This window comes from Trachinotus anak, unplaced genomic scaffold (assembly GCF_046630095.1).
Source record: "Trachinotus anak isolate AG129_WGS33_773 ecotype Australia unplaced genomic scaffold, CSIRO_AGI_Tana_v1 ptg000090l, whole genome shotgun sequence".
In the NCBI taxonomy this organism is placed as follows: Eukaryota; Metazoa; Chordata; class Actinopteri; order Carangiformes; family Carangidae; genus Trachinotus; species Trachinotus anak.
In genome coordinates, this window is record NW_027273941.1 from 44,135 (window position 1) to 61,312 (window position 17,178).

General features: G+C 41.7%; 1 protein-coding gene across 1 annotated transcript; it reads right to left on the reverse strand.

Moving 5' to 3' along the window:
• Positions 1-629: 629 nt before the first annotated feature.
• On the reverse strand, positions 630-17,151 carry LOC139617527 (glutamate receptor ionotropic, NMDA 3B-like). Its single transcript, XM_071473685.1, has 8 exons — positions 15,947-17,151; positions 10,664-11,756; positions 7,348-7,493; positions 6,438-6,553; positions 4,418-4,569; positions 3,198-3,362; positions 2,737-2,804; positions 630-2,436 (listed from the first exon to the last, which is right to left on the reverse strand). Exons 1-8 carry the CDS (start codon positions 15,979-15,981, stop codon positions 1,659-1,661), a joined length of 2,553 nt encoding a protein of 850 aa, XP_071329786.1. The 5' UTR covers positions 15,982-17,151; the 3' UTR covers positions 630-1,658.
• Between the last annotated feature and the right edge of the window lie 27 nt (positions 17,152-17,178).

Consider the following 17,178-nt stretch of genomic DNA (forward strand, 5'->3'; position numbering starts at 1 on the left):
CTTAAAAACCCTTAAACTCTGCAGATAATTCATCACAAATATAATACAGTATAATCCGTTAATTAACCCCAAACTTGGTGGAAATGAATCTTCTTTTTCAATGGTTTTATCCACTAAAATCCCTTAAACTATTGATAATTCCTTAATTTACCTTAAAACATTACAACTTTTAAGATATTTTACAATTAGCAAAATATTTGAGAAAGAAAACGGTTTTGTAATTAATTATTAGTTTGTAGAACTATAACCCTGCAGATAATCTATTAAAATCCAATTAAACTAGCTTAATTATTAAAGAGTAAATTAACTGAATTTTAAGGTAGAAAGTTTCCTAGTGATTAAAGATGTAGACCTTAAAGGGGCCTTTAAATTCTAATCAAAATGAAAATGGAATTCATGCTCTTTTGTAGTTTTTATTTTTAAGCCTTACAGTGCTTAAACTAAGAATATAATTCATTTAAAAAACAGGATTTGAGTTAACACTTGAAAGATCATCTTGAGGTACTTAAATCCTCCACGTTACTTTTCACATCTCTGCATAAAGAACACAGTACTTTATTGCTTTAACTCCAACATTTGTGTTTGATGTAACTCATGAACAAACCTGTTTCCTGTAGTTTTTTAATTGAAAAAAAAAAATCCTCCTGTTTGTCCTCTAATGTTTGATGCTGAGCAGAGTGACCATACCTTCAGCTTCACATATCCAGTTTCTTCACCACCAGTTCCAAAAAGATCTTGAATTAATGTCCACACTCTAGTCTCTGACAAAGAAACCATTTGAAACAGTGTGAGGAGCAAATGGTCGAAAAATCTCATTTTGTTCACATAAAAAAGTGAAAGGTCATTGAAGTAGCAGCAACAGGATCAACTACCTGCTTTAATTAACCACAAACGTAACTAAATTTTAATAATTACCAAATATATAAACATCTGAAAAAAATATATGCTAGAGAAGTCTTTGAGGGCATTTACATCTTAGTAGTAGTGAGTGTGACTCTGCTTAATTTTATATTGGACTCACTGTCAACAAATCCCATGAAAAGACCTAAACCACTAAATTACATCACATATTAATTCTGGTAAAGGAAAAAAAGATTTGGCCCACTTTGAGAGGTTTTTCAACAAATAAAAGCCCATTAAACCTTACTGATAAGCCAATAAAATTAAAATTTCCCCTGAAAACTAATTAATTACTTAAACACATCTTAAGTTACAAAGGAAATCATTTGGATTTTGAGGATTTCTTATTCAATATTCAAGAAATTGCTTCTATCTAGATTTTAATGGAGAGTAATTTATTATGGGTCTTTGAATTTAAGGGGTTAAAATGTTAATTAAATTAATTTATATCACCTCAATGTTCCAAATATGGTACAACTCAGTTTACCCCAGTTTATAATGGTTATAATAATGGCTGATAATTCTAATAATGATGATTATTATTAATATGTATTTGTAATAGGTTCAGAGGCTTTTGAGGAGTTAGGGTTGGTGTCTGTCACTGTCATCAGAACCTCATGAGGCTGATACTTTTCGTTTTCTGTCCATCCTGTTCTTTGTGGTTGACAATAGAATTTTAAAAAGTTTTAATTTGTTAAATCTCAGCTGATTAAAATGGCTGCTGTGTGCAGAGGGTCATTTGACCCATACAGAGAACATCACCTCCTCTGACTGTTCATTCTGCTGTGAAGAGGCCGGACTTTGGAAAGGACTTTGTGAGGCGGGTCCGTCATGGTCGTCACACACTTTGTGTTGGCTGGGAGGGGTTTTGCTGTGGCAACTGAGGGTAAGTGGGTGGGGAGGGCTCCTGTCATTGTTGTCATTGTTACTGTTGCCGTCGTGGTTACCGGGGTCAGGTTGTTTGGCATCGTGGCGATGGGCTTTGCCAGAGTGGTCTGGATCTCAGCCCTCCTGGCCAGAGCTGTCCTCAGCTTCTCCCTCATCTGTTCAATCTGGTCCTGCAGCTCCTGCAGCTCCCCGGACCGGGGCGGGGCCACTGCAACAGGGAACGGTATTGTAGCTTCAGAAGGAGGGGCTACAGTCACAGAAGGAGGAGGAGCAGAGGTATTGGGTTGAGCAGAAGAGGAGGAAGTGGTGGAGGAGGAAGAGGGGAGAGAGAGCACTAGGCTGGCGAACGAAGCCACTGGTCCTCCATTCTCACATAGTCTTGTGTTTGGCCCTGCCTTTGGCCAGGCTGGCCCCTCCCCCTTTTCTTTAGCCCCACCTCCCTTGGCATCAGAGGCAGCTATACGAGCCAGCAGACGGCGGGTGTTGAGGGTCTCCAGGTTGAAGTGAACTCTTTTGAAGTCCCGGGCATCCTTCGCAACAGCAGAAGTGGCGGCATCCTTACTGGTCTCGTTGTTCCACTTGGCTGAGACTCCAGGAGCCAGCGGGGCAGGGGGGCCATGAGAGGGCTGAGCCTTCTGCAGGTTACAGCTGAACCCAAACAGAGACACAAGAAGATCTGTCAACAGGTAATTCTTTACCTGAGATACATATATCCACGTACACATTCACATATAAGTACCACATGATCATTTAAAACACCTGAAAATGAAGTGGACACTGAGTTAAGACTTAGTGATGAAACTGAATGAGTTCTTCTCATACAGAAATAGTGATGAAACTGTCAGTCTTTTATCAGGAAATTACATCAACTTTGTCAAATTCATACTTTTATTAATTCTGAATTTTAATGTTAATAAGTGATTTGACAGAAACACAACATAGCAACACCTTTTCTCTTTCTCAGCTCGCTGCCTCTTCACGTCTTCATACGTCATGTTCAGAGCTCGATGGATTTTCTGTCAAACAAACAGCCAGTTTATTGGTACCAATGAAGAACCTCTTAAACATCTTTGATCAGCAACTCCACACTTCATTAGTGCCTTTGAACTCTCTGTGCAATTCCACTGTTTTTGGTTGTAAATGTGAATTTAAGTAATTTAAAAACAATTGTATTACTAGTGGAGTAGTGTCATATTTTCATCTGTTAATTGTGTAGCATACCATGCTATTGGTTATCATAGAGACTCTGTCAGCTAACATGGAGCATTTAGTGACTCACAATGGTGCTGAGAGAAACTCTGAATGTGTTGCTGTGATGGGCAATAAACTGTTCAAACTCATTCCTGGGGGAAGTGCGTCCCTCCATTCTACACTAAACAACACAGAACTGGATCCAGTCTGACACTCACCTGTGACGTGTGCAGCCAGTATTTGAGGTTCTGTCTGCGGCGGATGTGCGGCAGGATGAGGCGGTAGAAACCATGTTCACCTGCCAGGGTCAGCAAAGCCCCACCCACTCCAAAACACAACAACACAAAGAGTCCTGAGAAGTGACTGATCCCCATCTGAAGAGTCTGACAGAGACAGAAATATTTAGGGTCTAAAGTCATGTGATGTCTTTTTCAAACAGACTCCTCAGGCTGGAGTCAGAGACTCACAACATTGTTTGCGACATTGTAATGTTTTCAGTGAAGTTATTTTAGGTAAATGAAGATCATTGTATTATCATTGTGTTTTTCTCACAAATACCACTAGATACTACACCTGTCCCTCTGAAATATACAGCATGATCCTGTTTACTGGCAAATGTCAAAACACTGTAGAATTTAAGGCCTGATGTAAAAACTCCAGCCTTATGACCTTGGAGCCTCCAGGAACCGGATAGCATATCAGCAAACCATAAACAACAGCCACACTGTGAGTCTGGGAATGGGTTGTTTCAATAGTTAAAGAAGGAAGGAGAAGTACAAGGAGACGATATACAACTAAGGAACTCTAGTTAAGATGCTGTCCAAAATAGCAGGCTGACAGTATGTGTGTCCGGGATGTATTTTAAACAATGATTAAGTGATTGTGTAGACAACTTGTCAGAAGATTGTGTATCTGGTATTATCTGGTAGTATATAAGGGTCTTCTCTCCTGTGTTCGTCAGTCTTGTCCTGTGCAGAGACAAACTCAGGTCTTTTGTGTGAATAAAGGATCTTTAAATTTGGACCCTCTTCTCCAGGTGATTTTTTTTCCACCACAAGACAAAAGGTGGGTTTTTGTGGATTTTGTGAGGAAAAAGAAGGGTGTCCTGCCTCTCTGGACACAGTGAGTCTCTGGACCGGGTCAGGGTCAGTGACCTTCCCACCTTTTTTATAATACATAACCTCCTCAGATATCTATCTATCTATCTGTTCTGATGTTAGTACTCGCTCTTAGCAGCAGTTCATCAGTTTGGCCAATGACAGCTCAGGAAAAGTAAAAACAGCTGTATCTTTATTGTATTCTCAACATGTCTGGTCCATAAACTATAATCACAACAAGAAACATCAATATGTTGCCACACATATATAGTCATAGACAGACACATATGATTTTAGTTATTTATGAATGTTGTTTATATCATTATAGACTGTAGACTGACCTCAGTGACGGCGAACACTCTGTTCCCACAGGGAACCACTTTGTACCACTTGTCATGCAGCAGGTCCATGTATCCATCTGATTTATATCTGCTGATGAACTCAGAGAGGTTGGACGTCAGAGGAGAGTTTTGAGGCAGGCCAATACCATAACCTGGAGACAGTCATCAATAATTATTAAACAACAGGTCAATACCATAACCTGGAATTTACTTTCCATACATCTGCGTACAAAGCTGGAATGTCATGATATCTCAGTACGGTAGAAGTTGAATTACGGACAGTTTAACTACCTCACTTTAGCTGTAAGTAATCACCAGTCAAAAATCCTGGGCTATCCTCAGTGATCAAACCTCCACATTAAGCTGTTGTCCTCTCTGTTTGAAGCTCCAGTCTTTGTCAACAGGACACAGTGACACCCACAAAAATGACAGCAATGGTAGATACAACAACTGGAACTCAAAGTAGCATAAGAGACAATACCTTGCTGCCGCCCCCAGAGGGCAGTAAATTACATGATGAATGCAAACTGGCATCAGATCCTTTATGGGACAGAAAGCTGTTCTGAGATCAGATGTAAGGAGAGATATCACTTAATTTCAATATCATTCTTTGTCTATTTTTAGTTTTAACTGGTGAAATACTGCTCGCTCTGTTTGTCTTGACAGAATGCCACTGCTTAAGTAAAACATGAGTCTAGGGCATGAGTTAAGATTGTGAAGAATCTTCTACCATTATTATAGAGAGCACAACATTTCCATTGTATACCTTATATCACTGTATCTTCACCACTCAGGAGACACCCACAGAATGTTGTATTCCTAATTCATATTTCTATGCAGGTAATGTGATGCACCACTCTGTGCAGTTTTGCTATCTGTTTTCTATTTAAACCATGAGGAAATAAGATAGAAACTCACCTGATTGATATATATATACACTGTAAGACCCTCAGATTGACTGAGACACACAACATGACAGCTAAGACATACAAAACAACATGTGTAGTGCACAGTATGATTAAACACTGTTGATTATCAAGTGTTTTCTCAGCAGAATTTCTGAAGGAGGAAACAGTTTGGTGTGAATTTTTAAACTGTTTAACTGCAGGGGAGTCTGTTCCTCTGATCTGATTGGTTGAGATGTTGTTGATGATGAAACTTCATGAAACAAGTTTCTGTGAAAAAAACATCCAAAACTGAAAGAAAGTGAACTGAAGATAAACCCAGAAACACACACAAAGTCATGTTTGTACTACTACTTTGTACATCATGCATTCCTGAACCCTAACTCCACCAACATGAACCTACTGGACCTGAACCTGATACTGACCTGAGCCCTGAAACCAGGTCTGCATATCTAAACAAACATTTGAAGGTTTGATGCTGAAGAAGAAAATCTACATATGCAACATACATTTTCTTGGAAGGGACATTTGCCATTACACGTCTGGGGCAATCCCAACCAAATGTCGCTCCCTCCCATTTCCCCTCCCCTGCTGGTCAGAGTCTCCTGATCATACTCCTTTGTCTACCCTCCCCATCTCCGCTCCCCTGCTGACCAGAGCCTTGATCATACTACCTGAGTGTCAAGCCTTTGTCCTTTTGTTTCTTTGTCTCTGACCTTGTCTGGGAGCCATCCCTGCCCCCCTACTGAGTTCACCCTCCTGTAAGACAGTTACCTGTTGCTCATGACTAACCAATACACATCCACTATATGATCCATTCATGAACTGTCTGTGACCACACCTGGGGACAGTGTATATCTGTTCCCTGGCCCTGCATTCTAGAACAGTTCCTGATACCAGACCCACTCTGTGTTGGTAGGCTCACCATGACCTGGAACTCCAATAAACTTACACCACCACAGCAAACTTGGAACTAGACTCGGAGTTTTCTTTTCCTCAACATTGCACAATAATGGACTGTAAATGTCTTCACTGTCCAAAAATATCTCAACGTCTAAACCTCACCCTGGTCCTCACAAAGACAGAAGTACAGCAGTGTAAACACACTCTGTTACCTTCGATGGCAAATGGTTTCCCAACAGTTGCCAGTTTACAGTCGGCATCAATGGAAACTTCGTAGTCCAGCAGAGCTTTGTCCATGATGAAGGCATCGAGCTGAGGAGGATCTGTCCTTCAACACAGAAAGACAGTTACTACAGCGACTACAGCAACCAGCAACATATGGCAACTACTGACAGCAACAACAGACATGAAATGACTGACAGTTATCACTGGATTACTGTGACACTGAAAAAACAAGAAGTGGATTTCTGGAGCTTTATTCTGGAGGGACATCAGTGATAATGACATCCTTAGGAGGTGAAGTCAAATTGAAGCAGATAAAAATGTGGTTCATGTCTGTTCAGACCAGGACTCTGAGGAGGATGACGATTTCAGATCATAAATCAGGTGTCGCTGAAGAACAAATCTTAGATTAGGCCCAATGAGTCAATGATATTTGACTGAGTATAAACTTTGGACTAGACCATGTAGGGTGTGAACTGTGGGCTTAGGGCCATGACTCTTCTAGCAGTTGGGCAGTCTCCCAGTGCCTGGGGAGCTGCAGGGAAGCAGAGTTACAGTTCAAATTCACTGAGCCTCACCTCCATTACACTTGTAATGTACTTGTAATAAACTGCATTTATTACATGTGCCCTGATCACTGAAGGAGGCAGAGGAAAATCTAAACATAAGACAAACAGAGCAGAGAGAGAGAGAGAGAGAGAGAGGAGTCATCTGTAACTGCTAAGCTGAAGAATCACTCACTCAGTCACTGACTCACTGACTCATTCACTCACTCAGTGTCAGTCACTCACTCACTCACTCAGTCACTCAGTGATTCACTCATTCACTCACTCGCTCACTTGCTCACTCATTAAAACATTATCCAGCCAGATCTACTACCAGGTGGTGTTGTCCTCTTACTTGAGGGTGGCAACTCCTTCAGGTGTAGTTGGTTCATTGAAGCGTTTCATGTACTCGTGCATCTCTGGAAAACTCTTCTTCATGTAATCTTCAGCACTGCTTTCCCTCACTGTCCCAAAACGAAAACCCTGTGATGGGTGGTGCAGCTGACACACCACCAATGAAGAAGAAGGAGAGGAAGAAGAAGAAGAATGAAGGTCAGTATAATATTGTGCCTCCGATCTCAGGGTTAGGGTTAAGGTTAAATAATAACATGCACAGAAAAGTGAAATAATGAGAGAACAGATCACAGATCAGTGTAAATGATGCTGGGCTTGGTAACATGGTGTCTCTACATCTAATAAAGGTCTGAAAATATTTAGTACGTGTTTTGTTTTTTGTTGTGTTGGGATCTCAAGCCATGAGTTCTGAGGAGAACAATGGAGAGGCCTACATTTCCTCAAAAGCCTGAGTCTCAAGCCATGCATCCTGAAGGGAACAAAAGAGAGGCCTGCATGCCCTCCAAAGCCTGTGCCTCAAGCCATGCCTCGTGGGGAGAACAAAGGAGTGGACTACATTTCCCTCCAGGCTATGGAGCCAAAACCACCCCACAATTCACACCTATGTGTAAAATTGGAGTTTGAAAGAAAACTCCGCAACGGCATTGGCCGCGGCCAGGCATTCCCAGCAGGGATCCCCGGTGACGTCACTCAGGTGATAACCCTCCTCCTGCGCTTAATTCCCGTGCACCAGGTACAGTAGAGAGCTCCTCCAGCTCTCTCCTGCTGAAAGGGAGCAATCTGCAAACATCTGACCTTTTTCCAGAACTTCTTCAAGCCCAGGTCACAGTCTCCAACTCGCAGGCCGAGCGCACAGACTGCTGTGTCTCTTTTCTTTTTGGACCTGACGTGCAATCAGCTGATTTCACGTCCTGTGAGGACGAGCGCCGACTTTGTTAAAGACAAACAAAGTTCACCGTCCCTCATCTGTGATCTTCCCGCTGCCGCCGAGGAACTCATCACTGTCATCACCAGGAGAGCGAGACACAACCCGCCGAGCTCCCGGCCAAGGGCCGAGCTCCGGCCGAGGACCGAGCTATGGAGACCCAGAGACTTTCTGTTCTAACTCCGGAGGACCGGAGCCGCTCACAGTAAGAGGCTGATGACTGGGCAGAGACACAGTTAGTGTAGCGTGTTGTATTGTTGCTATCTGACTTATAAGTGCTGCAGATCCTGTTGTTTAGATCGTTCACTGTGATCAGCTTAATAAGCCAAATATCACTAGTTAAAGGACCAATATCCGACCAGACAAGCTCGGTTCTCTGGCTCCGTTATTGTGTAGTGATATTGTGGTGATTATTAACTGTGGTGACGATCTCTTGTGGACTCTTTCCTCTCTTCACCTCTATTCTCCCTCTTTCCTCCCAATCACGCACCTCATCTACACCTCTCTCACATTCAGGCCCTAGAGGGTGACCGCATCATACATGTAAGGCTCAAGGCCCCTCCCCTTGTTCTCGTGTTCACGCCATTCACGCTCTGCGGCCAGCCGCCATCTTGGCTCTAGTGAGTACCTCACTCTGCCACCATCTTGGTTCCTACTGACACGTCATTCACGTGACCTCGTCACATCCTCTCTCTCTCTCTCTCTCTCTCTCTCTCACACACACACACACACACACACACACACACGCACACACACACACGGTTGTACATATGTGTTTTGCCTGTAATCATCTAGTTAGTAACCAATGTTTGTTTTAGTTATAGTTGAATTATAATCGGTTTAATATTAAGTGATGCTATGTTGAATAATTATTACTCTTATTAATAAATCCCATTATAATTTAACTTGCCGTTGTCTGTGATTGTTGTGACTATATTTGTGATAACAGCTGGATTCACAACAGTCAGTGCTCGAATTTACCCTTCAACCAACCTTCTGAGACTGTATTTTGAGCCATCAATTTGGTCATTGGTCCCTGGTGACAGGGTGGTGCCCCGAGGTTACTACTTGTAGTAAACATTTATATATATATTGGTGATTATCACTGATAATCATTAATATGATAAGCCAATAACCAAATTGCTCCTACCTGTGCCCCAACAGTTGTCAGCTGATGTCCTTCCCAAATAGAAACATTTAGCAGCATTTAGCGGTGATGTGAGCTCAATAATTAATAAAACAAAAGTTTTATTAGTGAATTTCATGATTTCATTGAATTGCAGAGACTGTTATCAGTGTGTTTTTTATTTCAGACAAGATATTTATGAAGTGTTATGAAGTGTTAACCAAGAAGATGCTACACATCTACACTTCATGCTGATAAGGAGCAGTTAACTAAAGTAAATGTTTAATATGTAAATACCTGAGTCTGTGTGCATCATCAATTCTATCTCACTGAATTTTGACTGATATATTTATTGATTATCAGGATTATCTTGAAAATGACAAAATGTTTCACAGAGGTCCACGCGAGACCAGGATGTTGGTTGGACCAGATGAGAGCCCATATAGATATATAGCTTATGTAAACTTAAACCTAGACAGAAAGGCCTGCTGAACATTGAAACAACATATTTAACTATTTCACAGTCAACATTCTAACATCTCAGTGTTTGCTGAACACCTGCAGCAGATCAGAGCTGCACTCTGAGTCTGTGCACATTAAAAATAAAAATCTAATCACACACAGATGAACATCCAGTTAAACCCCTCCCCCAGCTCCCAGCACCCCCAACCGTATACACACTCTGAGAAGTCTTTCATACTTAAATCTGCTGCTAAAATTAAAAGTGTAATTAGGGGGAAGCAGGTGATCCACAGAACAAATTTAATCTACAGTTATTTCATGACAGAAGACAGTGAATGAATAATGAGTTTGCAGCTCTAACTCCATCTTGGTAGCCAAGAGGAACATCATCATCCATGTTTCTCTCTCTTCTTATTTACTGCCTCTTCTCCACTGTCGAAAGATGAACATTTTAAAAATGATGATCATTAACATCAGGCAGAAAACACAGGAACAGCTTTGACATTGACCTGGTTCCAGGGCTGTGAAACTCTTACCACCAGCTCCAACCATTATTGTGGTGGAAACACTGCAGACACATTTCTATCCAGCTCCATAAGACCTGCTTTTGGCTGCTGTTTGATGATGGTGACATCACCAGGTCCCAAAGACCAGCCAACAGCAGATGGACAGGTTTGCACCTGTGTTCACATGTAGATGTCAGGATTCACACAGGTTTGGTTTCTATGAAATATCAAACTTTTGTTCTGCTATGGAAAACAAAAAGATGAAATCTAAAGAATATCAAAAAATACTTAATCTTACCTTGGTGTCGTGGATCCCTGTGACCTCCTCAAAGGTCTTTTCTCCCACCATGACAGCAGCGAGGTTGGCGGTGTAGCTGGACAGCACCAGCAGGCAAAAGATGGCCCACAGGTTCATCAGGAACCGACCTGTCCAGCACTTTGGGGTCTTGGAAGAGACAGTTCGTCCGAACAAGATGGCATAGCACAGGTTCAGAGCTGACGAGTATGAGAACACTCTCATCCTGTTGCGTCCGTGAGGTGTCATGCCAAATGGACTCTTCCACTCATACAATGTGAGGAAGAGTGCCGTGATGTGCAGCGCGAGGAAGATGCCCACCCACATAGACCAATGCAGGGGCCACATGAAGGCTCCAATGGGAGCTGCCGTGTCCTTACTTCGCACCAGTATGCCCAGGCTAGTGGAGAAGAAGGGTGAAGTGAAGTCGATCACCTGACTCCGAGCTGAATTGATACTGAAGGAGGTAACAGCCATCTCTGCCAGTCCATTCAGAAGATCCCCCACCAGGCCGGTCCAGCGGCCCCCTTTCCATGCGCCATACTTTCCATCTCCAACAATGTAAAGGTCAAACTCAAAGCCCAGGTCCTCAGCCAGCTTCTCCAGTAGGTCAATGCAGTATCCATAGCAACACTTGCTGTATTGTGGAGGCAGGAAGCTGCCATTCCCAGCTGACACCTCCCTGAAGAACCTCTCCAGAGTCTCTGAGTTGTTGGTCCCAGCATCCAGGCAGAACTGACCGGCCGGGCAGCTTCCCTCATCATCTACATCCCGCGTGAACACAAATGGATGTTCCACCAGAGTTACCACCCGGACTCTACTCCCTGCCACCGGCATCCCCGCCCTCCAACGACCCCTGGTCCTCCCACCCATCCCTTCCGTCCTGTGCCGAAGTTTGGGTCCCTGCCAGATTCCCTGGTCTTCCACCTTCAGCTGGCTGCCCTCCCAGCTGCCCACTGTCACCCAGGTTGGTTGACCTAAAGCGTCCTGCCGCAGGCTCCAGATGTGAAACCTTTTCAAAGTGAGGACCTGAGACTGGTTCTGGTGGACTCGGACGGGACCCGTCAGACCAGAGAAAGATGTGTTGAACAGAAACCTTCAGGACAAAAAAAAATACATGTGTAATAAGGTACACACACAATAAGGACACATAGGCCTGCTGATAATGATGATGATAGTGGCAGCCTAAATAAATAATATCAAATCCTGTCACATTTTAAACAGATTTTCTAAATAGAAGGTTATCTATGTGACTCTATTAAAATTTGTCTCCAAAATAGTCAACATATCATATCGAGAGATCAGATCTGGCCCTTTAGTTTGAATTTTATACTCTGCCTCTCAGACGCATCAAACATAAACACAATGTTCATTATCTATATAATAAACAGCCAGATATTTCCCATGAATGACCTCAGCGTCACTAAATATAAACACCAGAGACTGGTTGTCAATTTTTACTTCTAATAAAAAGAAAAAGGAAGAAGATATAGATTTTGGTGCTAAGAGCAAAATGACAAGAAATTTGGATTAAAAAAAAATATTGCCTGTCAAAACCAGATCTGTCTTTCTCTCTGGTCTTCATTGCTTCTGGTGAAGAAGTCTTTAGTTATTATGCTCCTTAGGTTTCTGAGGACCTGAGAGCTGCTCAGTCTTTATTTCTTTTAAAGTTGTATTAAAACATGTCTTTTTACTGTCACCTTTCAATAACATGCAATGTTAACTTTATAAGTGAATCATTTATATGTGAGTCTTCCAGTACATTGGTGAAGTAGAGGCTGAAAGGGTTAACAGCTTTGAGATCCTCATGATGTCTCCTGATCACTGTACACAGACACCAAATTTCCTGAGGAGACTGAAGGAGTTTGGCAGCATCCTCAAAAAGCTTCTACAGGTGTACTGCTTCTTCTGGAAGTTCTCCATCTCTACACAGGATCTCTGGAGCTCTGCCAGAGTGTCAATGAGGTGCTTGATCTCTCTTACCAAGACCTTTCTCCCTGATTGTTTAGTTAGTTCTTTAAGAAGAGTCCTGTTTTTCCTAATGTCTTCCAGTTAAGAATGATGGAGGTCACTGTGCTCTTGGGAACCTTCAGTGCAACAGACATTTTTTTGAGCGTCAACACAATCCTTTCTCTGAGCTCTGCAGCAGCTTCTTCCTCATCATAGTTTCTGCTCTGGTCTGCATCATCAGCCATGAGAACTGATATAGACTGGTGTGTGTCCAATAACCTGATTTACCACAGGTGGACTCCAGTCCAGGTGTAGAAACATCTCAGAGATGCAGATCCAGAGAAATGGAGGAACTTGAGATAAACTTCAAGTATCATACTTATGTTGATATGGTATTTTAGTTTTTAATTTTTATTTCTAAAATTTCTAAAATAGTTTTTGCTTTACCATTATGTGGTACTGAGTGTAGACTGATGAGGGAAAATTATTTTTGATTGATGTTTGCATAAATTCCAACATAAAATGTGAAAACAGTAACAGGGTTTGAAGACTTTCTGAATGATCTGGATAGCAAGATGTGGTGGTTCACTGTATCAAAGGCTGCTGAGAGATCAAGATAAGAACTGAGGACTGACCTGCAGCCCTTAGGGCTTCTGTCATAGGCAACAAGGCCGTTTCAGTGGAATGGCCAATCCTAAAGCCAGACTGGTTTGGATCAAGATTGTTCCTTGACAAGAATTCAGAGACCTGCTTAAATACCACCCTTTCTATACACTTAGATAAGAATGGAAGTAGTGAGACAGGTCAATAGTTCTCCACATGAGCAGGGTCAAGTGAGGATTTTTTGAGCAGAGGAATTACCTGAGCTGGTTTGAAAGTGGTTGGGAATGTTTCTCTTTATGTTCTCTTTCTTTTGTTTTGTTTTTCTTTGCAGCAGATAACCTGTCCTCTGAGGTTTTTATCTCTCAGTCTGGTTTAATTTCATTTACTGTGAATGTGTTTAGGGTTAGGGATCTTTTTCTGTCAGGAAACAGTGCAGCAGTTAAACCTTTTTTTCCCCCTCAGAGTTTCAGCTCATTGTTTCAGCTCACAGTGTTTCAGCTCATTGTTTCAGCACGGTGTTTCAGCTCACAGTGTTTTAGATCATTGTTTCAGCTCAGTGTTTCAGCTCAGTGTTTTAGCTCAGTGTTTCAGCTCATTGTTTCAGTTTAGTGTTTCAGCTCAGTGTTTCAGCTTGCATTGTTTCCTGTAGCTCACCACTATCTGCCTAGGGAATTCACTGCAGTTGCTGTAGCAGTCTACCTGAGGGAGCTGTATAGCAGCTTCAGTTGTTTTGATTTAAAGACCTGCATGAAATTTTCCACAAGAAAAGTTTAGATCCAAGTTGTTGCTGCTTATGTCAGAACATGCATTCTTCAGACCAAGTGCTATTTGTATGTCTGATCTGTGTTGCACTGAGGTCCACAAGGAACAACATTTAATTTCACCGTCTCTCTCTCTCTCTCTCTCTCTCTTTATATATATATATATATATATATATATATATATATATATGACAATAAACCTGAATCTGAAAATGGTTATTCTAATAAGTGGTTTTACTAAATGTTATTATCTAAGCAGGATGTTTTTATTGTCTTATTATCATTCACTGTTTCTATTGTGACTCTAATGATGTGATGAAACAGCTGGAGGGAGATATGCACAGAGAGGGAGCTTTAGGCTCTAATAAATGTCTGCATGCATAAAATATTAAGCCTCCAACATGTTTATATTTACACACAGAAAAGACCAAAACACACATGGAGAGACTGTATTTATGAATATTCAGTAATATTAATACATGTGTTTGTGTGCTCTCTTCCTTCACTGCAGTCACCTCCAGTCTTAACTCCTCCTTGAGAAGTGAGAATGGAGGAGTCACCCAAATGGATTTTCTGTCAAAGTCTGCTCTTCAGTGCCCTTTAAAGTATTGCAAACGTGTATATATATATATATATATATATATAAAAGTCTGCACAGAACATCATACACCAACAGCTACCTGCACTAAACAACATCTTCACCTCCCGTTGCCTGCAGAAAACACACAACATACTAAAAGATTCATCCCCCCTGCCCATCACCTGTTTGAACTGCTGCCCTCCTGAAAATGCTACAGGTCCATTAAAACATGCATGACAAGACTTATGAACAGTTACTATCCAAAAGCCATCACCATAATGAACTCTGAACTGACAGTAAACCCTCAAACACATCACAATTTTAATGTTCAATATTCCATTATGGCACAAATTGAATGAGTGAAATTAAAACATTTACTTATACTTATTTATTTATGTTACTATCCATTTTTTTATATTTGAGTCCAGTGCTCAAGGTCACATGAATTTCATTGTATGTTTTTTTGTACAGTGACAAAGGATCTTATCTTGGCCCCCATCTCGTTCCCTTTCTCTGTATCCAGACACCTCTCACTTCATCCAGGCCATGTTCTTCCCTTCATCTCTTCAGACCTGACTCCTCTAGCTGTCCACCAGATGTCCTCAGGCTTCCTCTTTCACTTGGCTGCCCCATCAATCCACACAATTGTTCCCACCTCTCATCAGCCCTGTAGTTTCCCCATCTGCACCTCCCTATTCAGCCATTCTCCACTTATACCAGTGGACCTCCAGCATTCTTTACCAGAATGTTATGTTATGTTGTTGTATGTGTGATGTCTTGGTTCCTTGTTTCTTCCTGTTTTACCTGGTATTTCACCTTTTTGCTTGTTTATTGGACTTTGGATTCCTGTTTGTTGCTGACTGGATTTTGCCTTTTTGTACTTCATCACCATTCCATAAACCCATATCCCCAGTGTTGTTATTACTCTACTGTCAATTTCTGACAGTATATTCTGGTCAAAGATGGACCCAACAGACACTACTGGCAGATGAACTTTATGATTAAGCCTCCTGTGTATTTATAGTGATTGGAAAAGGGCCCCTAATAAGGAGTCTGCTCTGACTGTGGCACACAGGGAAGCGTCCTTTCAGCCTTGGCTGAGGAATTCTTTACCTAAATGAATTAAGGATGTCCTAAACACACATGATTCCCTGTCAATCTGTCTCTGAGTCAGCTAGCGACCAGCCTATTCCATATTCTGCTGACCAACTGTGTTACGGTTTTGAGTTGTATGTTTTGGTTGTTGCACTTTTTGTTCTTTCTGTTCCCCCTCCCTTTTGTTTTCCCTGCAGAGCTTGTGTGTGGCAGGGGCGTGGTGCAGCACTGGCAGCCTGACCCACCTGCAGCCCATCACTCATTAAGCCAGTTTAAAACCCCCGGTTCATCACTCACTCAGTGCCAGATTCTTCCATGCTCTCTCCCGGCATGCTGTTCCCTGGCTACCCAGTCTCCAGGTTCTCCATCGCTCTGTGTCTCTGCCATTCTCCTGCCAGCCAGCCTCCTGCTTCCTTTGCCTGCTTGCTGGACTGTTTTTGGCTAGTATTATTAAAGAAGTCTTCAGTTCCCACTCTCTTGTCTCTGTGCGTCTCTGCTCCGGGGTCCTAACCTTATAGGGAACCTAACAAACTGCTTGCTTCCCAGTTGGCTAATGGGTTGGCTGATGGTAAGGTTTGGGTCGGTTCAACTGTTCCTGAGTCAGCTGTCCAAGCCAGCATTCTGGCTTTCTCGCTTTACCTGCGCTTTGCCCTGTTTTTTGAACTTTGGATTCCTGCCTGCTCCTGACTGGCCTGAGCTTTTGTACCCCATGGTGTAAATAAAATCACTGAACTACTTGATCTTTGCCTCTGGTGTCTATATTTGGGTCCTATCCCCTGACTTCTTCTTGCGCTGCTCGCAGCAGTTGTGAAATTTTCCTCCATGTTTCTTCTAACACTCGGTTACAAGAAAATAATTAACATTAAATAGCCACTGGTTGGAAAAGTATTGAAACCCATTTGTACCAAAAAAAAAGAAAAAAATGTAAATATTTCACTGTCACTAAATGTGTTAATCTGTTATGAGCACATAACAGATAACAGCATAAATATAATATATAATGGACATCATAAATAAAAAGTGACAAAACATCAGTTCATGACAAAGAACAGAAGAGACCTGAGGCTTGAATTAAACTCATTATAACTGGTCTGAACTGGTTTGTAACTGGCTACAGGACAGAACAGACAGGAAAAATATTTAGACCTGAGACACTTGGAAAGAGAAATGACAGCTAATATTTATAAACACATGAAATGACATTTTAAACTTTCTCTTGAAGTTTTCCCTGAAAATAAGAAAGTAGTACAAGAGATCTGAGTAATTTGTTTTTGGATTGGTTATACCAAGAAAAAAGTGGTTCACTCACAGCTTCATGAGGATATCTTAGCACAAAGACTGGAAATGGGGGAAACAGTTAAATTAACTCAGCCTGCCTGACTCCAAATGTAACCAAATCTACCTACTAGCATCTCTAAGGTTTGCTGATTAACATTTTATATCACTTTTTTCACCTAAAGTGTACATATGATACATTTAAAGATGACCTCTTTAGTCTGGAACCTGCCATTAACCATAAAACAGTGTAT